The following is a 12612-nucleotide window of genomic DNA, read 5'->3' on the forward strand; positions in this document are numbered from 1 at the left end:
ATATTAAATTAAACAACAAATATTATAACTATTATTAGCAAGTTAGCTTAAATTATGTTAGTAATATAAATACGTGTATTAAAATATTTATAACTTAACAAGAAATCCCGGTTTGGGTAAAGGCCTCCTCCAAAGACGTGTATTAAGACTCAAACCCCAGATATTCCGGGTGAAGTTCCAATGTAGCAAAACATAAAAGTGTTGTGTTCTTCTATTTTGTTACCCTGTCGTCTAACTTCCGAAAGTTCCATGATATCATAGATATTTTTTTTTAAACATTCTTCTAGATCTAATACTCGTTTTCGGTTGTATGATGACAGGGTTCTAACATCGTATGTTATAATTTTTAATTAGCTATGCTTTGTGAGATTTTTCGAGGATTTTATGGTTGTATTTGAGTTTTGTAACTTTTGCTTCTGATTTTCTTTACTGACTATAGCTTAGATTAGGAAAGTGAAGTAAAAAAATTCATGCAATAAACATGTACAGAAGTATAATGATTTTACTGTAACTTCTAGATTATTTCAATTCGTCGCTTAATATTGCTATCATTATAATGTCATTCAAAATTGTTTATGTAAGAATTCGTTTCTACACAGTCCTTTGATACCATAACCATATACTCTAGACTGGTTCTTGTCAGCGGAATCATTCCTAATAGACGTAATCAAAGAGATTAAAGAGATGATGCTCATTTATGTTTAGCATGCGATGCGGAAATTAAAAGGCTCTTGACCTGGCAATTTGTTTTATTCAATCAACCCGTGACCTAGTAGTTTTTGTGGGACAATATTTATTTATATTAACTATGGAATCTTAAATTTAAAATCCAACCCGGTCCGTACAGCTCAATTGTTTTTAATGCCAGATATATTTCACTTAAAGAACTCGTGTATTATTTTGTTAGTTCAGATTGCTAGTGAATAACAGACAAATCAAATGTCACCGCCCAACTTGAACTAAAGAGTCGAATGAGTTTCGTTCCTTCGAACCGGAATGTAATAGCTTGCGGAATAGTTAGGCGGTGGCTTGTTTAGTTGAGTTTTTATCTGGCATTTGAGAAACTGTCTAAGCTGATTCTGTCATTTATTGAGCGATAGAACCACGCACCAGCAGCGCAAAGATCAGAGAAAGGAAGCGAATCGGCTAAGCCTCTCGGTATTGCTGACGGCCATTAATGGAGCCTTGTGTTTGTCTGCTTTTAAATAAAATAAAATAAGTTAATCTCAATTGGAGCCTCACGTATTAAGTGACTGCGGTATCCGGGCTTTGGGCCATATGTGTTGCTTTTAAGATGTCTCAACCCAAAACGAATGCGAAAGTGAGGTAAGTAGTAGCAAATATTGGACTACCACTAGATTTATTTGATTTCAAAAACGGTATTGAGCAATGAAAAATAATTTTATAATCGAACGCTAACTTTATGTTAAATAAATAAACTCTCTATATCATAAAATTGTATTCATTTATTTTTGTGTCGATGCATACTTTTGTTGATGAAACCCAGGAAAAACTGTAGTAGTTTCAGATAATTTAATAATCTCAGTATCTATATATTAATACGTGAACCCAAAACTTTGTACCCCTTTTTACGAAAATTGCGTGGATGGAGAAGTATGAAATCCCACACTTATGGAGAAATGTAGAGAAGGAGTGCAGATTCCTTTTTTTTTTTTAATTATACATAAAAAATATATTAAATAAATTATAAAAAACGTTACACACACTGCCATGTATTTGGTTTATTCTTAAGTCTGTAGTCAAATTCAGAATAGATTAATAAAGTCTGTGGTCTAATTGAGAATAGATTAATATTGTTTGTCTATAGTGTAGCCTTGGCGAAATCTGTGATTATAGAGGTATAGTCTTTGACAATAGAACCTAATAATGTTCAAACTAATAGCTTAAACGAATTATGGTCGAATTTTGACCACTAGGTGACAACTAGTTATAATAAATTCGCGTAAAGCTGCAACCCAAAATGGTTATTAATTATTTGAAACTAATTTAGTTGAAAAATTCTAAGGATTTTTTTATTGATAAAATCGTAAAACTTGTATGTTTTCGCGCAACAAAAATCCCTACAGTTAGTACTTTTTCGTTTTTACTTTTAATTCTGGAAAATATACAGAGATAGATTTACGGTTAAATCAACGAGCACTTCACATTTGTTCTAAAACCTCAATTTGTTTAGTAGCTGCCGCTCACAGTTCCATCTTATTCATTCATAAGGCGAGTGAAATCAGCAGTATAAATTGTTTATGATCCATTACTTTGTCCTTTCTCTTTCAAAGTTTATGTTTTCATTTATGGAACAAAATATCACTGAGACAAAAACTCAACAACATTTACATTGCAAAGAAACAAGATTCAAAAATTGTTATTTTTAATTAATTGAAAAGAATCAAATTAAAACGGAGCCACTAGCCAAATTATTTTTGATTGCCAATAAAACTATAAATCCGATCGAAAGAAGCAGTTTTACTCTTAATACGTGCTATGGCGTCATTCAATAAATTTCGGTCATTTCGTCATAGAAAAGTGCACTGTATTTTTAAGGACCGAACATTTATTTTTATTTGTCTTTACTGAGACCAGAATTCATAAATATGTAAATTTCGTTTGCCTTTGCACTTTCATGATTGAAATATGTTTGAATGAGTTGATGAAATTAATTTTAAGCGAACTCGTTAATATGTAATGTAATCTGAATCAGTGGGTTGGATTGTTTCGGCAAATATTTGTGTTTTAAAATTCATTGTGGCATTTTATTGTATTGCCATAAACCTTAAAGAACTGTAAAAGCAATTTTTAAAGAAATCAATTGTTTTTCACCGTCAAATGATAAAACGGAGATATAGCTACGAAGCCATTTTAAAATATACTACTTTTGTGTAGTTCAGGGGTTTGCTGGAGAAATAAAAGATCGAATTAGAAATTCATTCACATTTTTAATTTACATGTATAAATAACGCCATATTTCTGACAATAATATAGTACGATCACTTGTTTTCGCTATTTACAATTACAATATGCTACAGCAGTCTTTAAAATTTACGAAACTATACACAGGATAACGAACGGGCAATTAATGATCACTTTCATAGATTTGGTATAGCACTTATTGTCTAATAATTACAATATTTACAGCATTCTAAAAACAAAAATCTACAGTATTTACAGTTTTGACTGGAAGGTGGCCGGTGGCCCGTTTAGACTAGGTAGGCTTGCACGGCGTTGCCCGTGTCGACGAGAGGCGGGGGCGGGGGCCACTGGCGGATGTCTCGCCGCCTGCCCGGGGCCATACCATGTTCCAAGGATGAATAGTCAGAATCTATCGAGGAATATATGTGATCTGAGATCGGCCTGCCGTCCGGCCCGTAAGCGACGCCCTGGGTTTGTCTAACAACAGAAGGTGACTGTCGGACCTCTGTGACGTATTCCGGTGGCGCACTAGCCCCCTGATTCGCAACTCCCAACACAGGCGACTTATCAGGAAAAGCCATCGTGCGATTCCCTCCGTTAGGCACAGACGAATCTAATGTATACGTGTTAATACTTCTTCTATAACTATGAGATCGCGATTTATGGCTTGAATGCGTCGAATCGGGCATTATATACCTGAGACGCTCCCAGAACCCTTTCTGTCCCCACCTCAGCCGCGATCCCGTCTTGAGGTAGGGTCGTAAATCGGGGTCGCACATTGCGTCCGCCACCACAGAACACTCTTCTATTAGAACGAGTTTATAAATACACCCTTTTAATGCTTCGTGCAGACCTTGTCGGAATTCGTATCGGGACCACTCGGTTTGCATGAAATTTCTCGTTAGGACGATAATTATTCGTTTGGATGCTTCCGCGGTCTCGACGTCTGGCGGCGCGCATTGCATGTACTGAGCGCCGTGATGTGGAATGTCACGGTAATGAAGGCAAAGATGGTACGATGGATTCCCGTTTTCTAGCTCATTCACTAACGACTGCACGACAGACTCTTCGTCTTTTGGGCTATAGCAAACGTAGGCGTCGTATAATTTTTGATTCTCCTCAAAAGTTCCGGGTAACGAAAACACTCTAATGCCGCAATTTGTATACAGCCACACTCTCAGTGAATCTCTAAAAAGAAACAGCAGGACCAGAGCCAGTAAAATTAACATGAACCCGGTTAGAGTTGAAACCATCATGGGAACATAGTTTGAGACCAACATGTTTCCAATGACTGAATTATCGGCGTAATAATCGCTGCAGGCAGTGCCATTTAAGTTGAGTTCTTTTTTCTGCGGCGGTTTCGCGTCGCCATTCCAACACCACACGTCCGTAATGTCAATAATTTTTTGCGCATTCTCCGCCAAAAACGCAGTTAGCTCTTGCAGGTAGCGACATTTGCAGGACCACAAATTATTTCCTAATGATAATGCCTTCAAGTTTAGATTGTTACTAAAGCTCCATACTCCGAAGTCTACGAGTCTATTGCCGTCAAGGCGTAACAACTCTAGGGACTTAAGAGATAAAAATGATATGTTTGCGATATGACTGATTAGATTGTTTTGTAAGAATAGTTCTTTTAGGTTATTCAACTGTTGGAATTCGTATCCTTTTAATTCTTTGAGTTTATTGTTACCCAAGTGCAGTATTTGTAACGAGTTCAAACCAGAGAAAGTTCTGTTTTGAATGCTATCTACGTTACTATTATTAACATACAGTGTTCTCATCTTCTGTCTTCCGATAAACACGTGATTCTGCAATTCCCGAATATTATTGCCATCTAAAAACACTTCTGTTGCATCCATGGGTATTTTCTGTGGTATTTCCATTGAAGATTGCCCCGAACAATCGACAACATTTGTGTTCCACAATGGATCGTGGTAGCAGGTGCAATTGTGAGGGCAGGTCATTTCACAGTCACACGCATCATAGTCGCAGCAGTGACAGATAGCAAAACAATGAGTCTCATACTTACAAAGAAAGTCTGTCGTCTTAAGGTTAGTTAAGGGCACATGCGTTCCACTACGTGTATTTGTCATCTTACACAAAACATTTTCTAAGTCCATCACTCGCGGATATTGTCTCATAGCGGTCATATTATTTATAATTGGGAGCCACTCCATAGTACAGTCACACTGAAAAGGATTACCGCCAATATAAAATTCCGGTAGTGTTTTGTTTCCCGGCACTGTCGACAAACGTAAGCTATTCAATTCTAAATGATTGATTTCATTTGCATACATATCCACTCGCGTCAAATTCTTTTTATCGAAAAACGTATTCACATGAATTGCATTCAAAAAGTTATTGTTTATGAACAGTAATTCAACACTATTAGGTATTGCCATTGGCGATATTTCCGAAATACGATTATGACTAACATCTAAGGTCTTTATACGAATTTCTTCTTGCAACTTGTAATAGTTGCCTAAATGTTCAATGAAATTTCCATGAATGTCTAACCACTTTAGATTACTAGGCACAAACGCATAATCAAACCACACAAGATGATTTTCCGATAAGTTCAACCACAAAAGACTCGCGAGCGTTGAGAAAACACCGTTGATGTCCGACAGAAAATTGCCGTCCAGACGTATTGCTTCTAGTTGTGTGTTGCGAATAAACGTTTCTCTTTCAATTGACAGAATTTTGTTCTTTGCGATATTCAAAACTTGTAAACTCGGCAAATCCCAAAACATTCCGACGCTCAAGTTTCCTATTTGATTGTCAATCAACCTCAGGCCGGTTAATTGGTTCAAGTTCTTGAAAGAGCCATTTCTGAAGTTAGATAACTGATTTTCTCCTAAATCGAGCGTTTTCAGAAACGGAAGCTCCCACAAAGCTTCGGGTACTTCCAGTAGCTGATTAGAGCTGAGGTCCAATTCTTTTAAGTCCGAGCAATTTTTAAATGCTTTACGGTCGATGTTGACGAGTAAATTGTTGTTGAGGGTCAATTTGCTGAGAACAAATAAGCCGTTGAACAAATTCTCGTCTATTGTGTGAAGACGGTTTTCGGCTAAATTGAGCGTGTGCAGGTTGTAGAGTGGCAAAAAAGCGTTATCTTCGATGTATCCAATCGAGTTGTTTTTCAAATTAAGTATTTGTAAAACGAACAAGTCTTTAAACGTTTTCCCGTCCACTCTTGTTAGTGCGTTGTTAGATAAATTCAGAACGATCAACCGGATTAAGCCCAAGAAAGTGCCGTCATCAATGTGATTGCTCGTAAGTTGATTACTCGAAATATCTAAAACAATCAACTGTTCTAGACGATGAAATATACCTCGAGCCAACTCATAAATGCTGTTATCGTTTAAGTATATTTCTCTTAATTCTCTGGCATTCACAAACAGTCCTTCGGGCAATGTGTGCAAGCGGTTGTGGGATATGTTTAAAACTCTCATAGATATAAGCCCGTCAAATGCTTCATTTGATATGTCGGTGATATTATTATGCTGTAGATATAAATGTTGCAAACTTCTTAATTTCAGCAATTCAGAACCATCCGATATAGTTTTAATCATATTATGACTTAGATCCAGACTTTGTAAACTAGATCCGCATCCTTGTCCAAAGCCGATCTGTCCAACGGTTTTGATTCGATTGTAAGTTAAGTTGAGTGTGTTTAAATTCTCCAAAACGCAGAACACACCGGAAGGAATGAATTTGATGTTATTTTGAGCGAGATCCAACGACTGCAGTTCCGATAATCCATTGAACGCGTTCAAAGACAACTCCAAATTCTTAGTAGGGCTCCACTCGAAGTTTTTCGATCTTAGTTGCAACTTTTTAAGTTTCCTTAGGCCATGGAATGTGTTGTCTGGTACGCTTAGAAGCTTACAGTTGCTTATTGACAAATCAACAAGACCTGGAACGGGCTTAAAGTAGTGAGCCTTTAGAGAGCTTTCAAAGAAGAGCAGGTGATTACATTCTATAGAGAGTCGGCTAGTATCAGAGGATACTGAAGCTATAGCAGTTCCCTCGCTCTCAAGGGTTCGGATCTTGCAGACAGCCGATTCAAATCCTCTGTCGGTTACACGGGCGCATTTGTCCGCGTTGTTCGGCATCAGAGTCCAGCCGAAGTGAAGCAGCGCACAAAACACAGCTGCAATGGCGTACATTATCACAGATTTTTCATTTCACTTGTAATGTCTCATAAACACACCCCCTGGGTCGATATCACCATTTCCGAAACAAAGTCCTCGGTACACTCGAGCGTTAAAGAAAAACTTCCTAACATTTCACTGCACGAATTCCTTAGTACATATCGAAGTTGATATCCGAAACGTATCAAACAGTTTGTGTTTGTTGTCACTGATCAATTTGTAATTTTTCTGTATTATTGGTTTCTATTAATTATTAATATCGTGATGTAAACCGGCGCGTAATATGGCACAAGCTCTCCGCGGCTCGGTTGCTTTGCGACTGGCGTGCGTTGTGTTTGGCTCGTGGAAGTGGCAGTGGGGACGAATCTCTTCCCCCCTCACGCCCACCCCGCGCGTAAGCTCTTAACTCGTACCGCGATCACTACTAGCGTACTCTAGCGTTGAATAGTAAATTTAAGGAGCTTTTTCATATCGTTTTAACCGTTGTGAAGATGATGGTGAAAGACAACCCGTCAAAAGTTCGGTTTAACGTGCTAAACTTAAATGTAAAACTTAAATGTAATCAAAATTAAATTTGTTGTCAATGCTGTATAAAATAAAATAAAAATAGAGATATGCTATCTTACTTTTATAATGTGAATCAAATAATCCCAAATAGTATCTGTATTTAATATCTAAAATATTTAATAGCATGTGCTCCATCGCATTCACGAAAAAATGCTTGATTCAAATTTGACCAAAAAATATATAGGATATTTTATTAATTTATAAGACAACCAAATATTAAGCAATTGCTCCAAAACAAAATGGGCACACAATAATAATAACGTAAGCTCCGTGTTACTCACTCATAGATGTCGCCACTATTATATCGGGTCCCCGACAGAAAAATTAAAAACCTAAGGCGTGTGTTTTTAGATCATTGCATATTTAGTTGTTTGTTTCTTAAATTTATTGATATTAATTGAATGAATGAATGAATTGAAATTAATGAAAATATTCATAATTACTAAAGAAATCATTTTAATAACGATGAATAAATGAAATACATGGCTCGGGCTAAAGTTAACGTTTTTAATTAAATTATTTTGACAGTAGACTAATTTATAGTAAACAATATGGTGACTGATCAATATCGCTCATGGACTGTAGTCCAATGCTCCAATAAAAACGTTGGGATAAGTCTTCTGTCTCAAGTCCCGATTATATTGTTTTAAAATAATGCACTGATATACAATTTAGTATTAAAACAAAACTTAGAACTGTTGGGAGAATTAGCTTAAAATACTATAATAAAGTTCTAAAGTTCTCAAAATAAAGCTGTGAACATCTCGATTACAATAAAAATATTCATACGCTCAGCCACGTAAATATTAAGATAGTCGCAGAAAAGAACGAAGTATATTAAATAATAATTAAAAATATATATCATATTATGTACATTTAGGTGCATTAATCTTAGATATAAAATATAAATTTAACAATTGTACCTAATACATACGTACCTAAACTTATCAACATTCTATAGTTAGATATTAATTTTGAGGCAGTACTTACTACCAATTAACGTAAAATCATTTTCAGAGCTCTCGATTTGAAGCTCGATAAATCTAAATATGTATAATAGACTCGGATTTTCAAATCGCTTTCGATGACTTTTTATAAAGATTCTAAAGATTCCAAAAGGGATTGGAGAGTAAAGAAGTGATCGACATAGTTGTATTGACAATGTATACTGTCTAGTATACAATACCAACTACTACTAATAATAATACTAGTATACCAATATAAGAACATATTTGGTTTCTACATAGAAAATCCTAAAATAAGTGTAGAAAGTAGGATATATTATTAATTTAATCCAAGTATAATATGGTCTTACTCTTCGAAGAAATAAAACCAAGTTTTCCAAGTTTTACTCGAACTACACCCACTAACGACTAACTTGTCTAATTTCCTGTATAAAATAAAAACCAAGTTCTGAAACGCTCTAGTCTTGTACTTCTCGAAGTCTTGTTCGTGACGTTTTTCGCATTAAAGAGGGATAACATATTTTGCGCATTGTATGCGGCTAGCAAAAATGGAAAAGTCTTGTTAATGCGGTAACTACAACGCATGGTTATTGTTTTGTGCAAATATTTATACATTAATACGTGAGGCAAAAACTTTGTATCCCTTTTTACGAAAATTGGGCGGACGGAGGAGTATGAAATTTTCCACACTTATAGAGAATATAGAGAAGAAGTGCACAATGCTAATATTTTTTTAAATAATGCATAGAAGATACATTAAATCAATAAAGAAAACATTACACGCACTACATACCATGTATTTGACGCACACACGCATGCATACTATTGTCAAACTTTTGTTCTTGACGTCTGTGGTCTAGTCTCAATGCTTATAGACACGGAAGAGATAAATAACGTCTATTCCGTGCTTATAGATAACCCAAGCACCGGTCACAGTTCTCGTCGGACTCATTGAATGCGTCAAAGAGTTTAACATGTAACATAATCCACAGACACTGAATTACTCGCCGTATCTTCTCAATCGGTGGAGATTCCGATCTAATTGTAGATTCAGCGAACTCTTGCTAGAGCAGAAGTCAACAATCTCTCTTAGACTAAAAAAAGTGAATGATTATCTTATATATCTTAGATATATCTTAAAGTAGTCGTGGCTTAAAGGATAAGACGTCCGGTGCATTCGTGTTGAAGTGATGCAACGGTGTTCGAATCCCGCAGACGGGTACCAATTTTTCTAATAAAATACGTACTCAACAAATGTTCACGATTGACTTCCACAGTGAACGAATAACATCGTGTAATAAAAATCAAACCCGCAAAATTATAATTTGTGTAATTACTGGTGGTAGGACCACTTGTGAGTCCGCGCGGATAGGTACCACCGCCCTGCCTATTTCTGCCGTGAAGCAGTAATGCGTTTCGGTTTGAAGTGTGGGGCAGCCGTTGTAACTATACTGAGACCTTAGAACTTATATCTCAAGGTGGGTGGCGCGTCTACGTTGTAGATGTCTATGGGCTCCAGTTACCACTTAACACCAGGTGGGCTGTGAGCTCGTCCACCCATCTAAGCAATAAAAAAAAACATATTTTAGAGTTATGTTTTCTCTTTCATATAGATATTAAGTAATGGCAGAATAGTTTACTTAACCCTCCATTAGCAAAGACATCCGGTATTACACCAACCCCTCAGGTAAGCCGCTTATCTGTCCCTAACATTAGCGCTTCTAAGAATTTATATTGTTTTCTCACAATATTTACATATTTAGGCTTGTGTTGGCAGACCCCACAATGGTCCGTTAATATATTTTTATGGGCCATCTAGAATGTTACACAGATAATTTTGGTGTTATCAATTCGATAAATGCGAGCGTGGATAGATTAGAACAGTGCCTTCAACGATTCCATTTGTTTAAAATACTTTACACTAATTGATTTCAGCTATAGATGATAATGATTGAACTTAGGTTTAGGTGAACAAATAAAGTATGGTACAATAGATGCTGTCGCACAACATTTAGTTTGATATGAAAGTCTCAAAGCTATTGTACACGGCTTTGCTGCACACCAGAATACATGAATAGTTGGTGACAGAAATAGAATCGATAATGCTAGTCACTCGTAGGCTGAAATTTTAATGGTATCTACCCGGATCCGAATTTGCTATATCTTTCTACATTTAATTTCACTAAATCGTAAGCAAAACTGCTTTTATCGTTTCAAATATAAAATAAATAATCTGGTAACTTATAACCCAAGGATATTTGCAAGTATGGGGTCCTTTGGACCCCGCAGTGAGGACACAAACTTAATGTGTTGACATCATAATACGGCCGCAATAGGAGTACCACAATGCAGATAAGATCCGTCTGTGGAGAGCTTTTGGGGAGTTAAATATAATAAGCTTAATTATATGGAATTAGCTTATTTAGTTGAAACAACAAAATTAAAACTACTCTATGGTTCGTGAACACGACTTTTTTTATTGCTTTGGTTAAGTGATTACTGAAGCCCATAGACATCTACAAGGTAAATGCGGCCACCCACCTTGAGATATAAGTTTTAAGGTCTCAAGTATAATTCCAAGGGCTGCCCCACCCTTCAAACCGAAGTGCATTACTGCTTCACGGCAGAAATAGGCAGGGTGATGGTTCCTACCCGTGCGGGCCCACAAGAGGTCCTGCCACCAGGAATATATTTAGCATTGAAAAATAATAAACGCGAGATTAAAGGGTGAAAGTTAGTTTTTTTACGTTTCCTATTCGAAAGAGCTCCTAGTGCTTGGGCACTTACCAGGACGGTAGGTACCGCCGCCCTGTCCATTTCTGCCGTGAAGCAGTAATGCGTTTCTGTGTCAAGTGTGGGGCTGCCATTCGACTGTAAAAACTCAGACCTCAGAACTCATGTCTCAAGGTGGGTGGCGGCATTAGCCTGGTTGATGTTTATGGACTTCGGTGACCATTTAGCCCCATGTAGATCATGAGCTCGTCCAGGCATCTAAGCAATCAATATTACAATCTCATGTTTCAAGGTAACTACTTAACACCATTACAGTCTCAAGTCACTTGAATGGTAATGGAGGGTTTTTTATTGAGGAATCGACTAAAATTTAAACTAATTGAAGTAGCAGTTGTCGAAACATCTAGAAAAGCTGCCGTAGGCAAGGCATGACCAGCAGTGGACGCCTTGGGTTTCATGATGACGATGAATAATAATTCCTTTTCCATACTATCATAGCTATTGGCAACGAAGCCTCCCTGGATCCCTTGAAAGTTTCCGGTACTCGTCCCTTTACATAATGAACTATATACAATGTGCATCTTAGTAAGTCACTGAAGAATTTTATGGAGATCAATAATTATATAATAAATTGGCGACGACAATTAGACTATGAAGAATAATGCGTGGCGGTAACTATTATAGAATACGCGGTTTATTAGATGCTGAATATCGCAAACGCATTGGAAATGTGGTGCTGGAGACGAATGCTCCGAATTCCGTGGACGGCCAAGAGGACAAATAAATCTATCCTGGATCAGCTTCGCATCCGAGTCAGGCTCTCAACAATCTGTTACCAAAGGATCCTCAGCTACTTCGGTCATATTGCCCGCCGACAGATAACTTGGGCAAAGTGATTGTGACGGGCAAAGTAGAAAGAAAAAGACTCCGCGGCCGATTACCTAGCCGTTGGTGTGATCAACTATCCGCTCTAACTGGGTTGCCAGTCGCAACCGCCATCCGAGAAGCTGAGGACCGGACGAGATGGAAACGGCTCACGAGACAGGCCACGGTCAAGTTTCAGGGACACGACCTTCAGCAATGAAGAAAGCGACGAAGAAGAAGAAGATCGCTAACTACATTTTCAGGATATGTTTACGTACACACATACAAGTTCCGAACAAAAATTGGGATCTTCGGTCTACCGAATAACTTCACCGCTCTATGGAAGATCTTCCCTTTGCCGCTTCCTCCAAAATTGTGAAATACCGTAAGATTGTCTG

The 12612-nt window shown here is 37.2% G+C and overlaps 1 protein-coding gene across 1 annotated transcript; it reads right to left on the bottom strand.

Moving 5' to 3' along the window:
* Positions 1 to 3212: 3212 nt before the first annotated feature.
* On the bottom strand, positions 3213 to 7100 carry 18w (18 wheeler). Its single transcript, NM_001123349.1, has one exon. The coding sequence runs from the start codon at positions 7098 to 7100 to the stop codon at positions 3213 to 3215; it is 3888 nt and encodes a 1295-aa protein (NP_001116821.1).
* Positions 7101 to 12612: the final 5512 nt, after the last annotated feature.

This window comes from Bombyx mori, chromosome 23 (genome assembly GCF_030269925.1).
Source record: "Bombyx mori chromosome 23, ASM3026992v2".
Taxonomy (NCBI): Eukaryota; Metazoa; Arthropoda; class Insecta; order Lepidoptera; family Bombycidae; genus Bombyx; species Bombyx mori.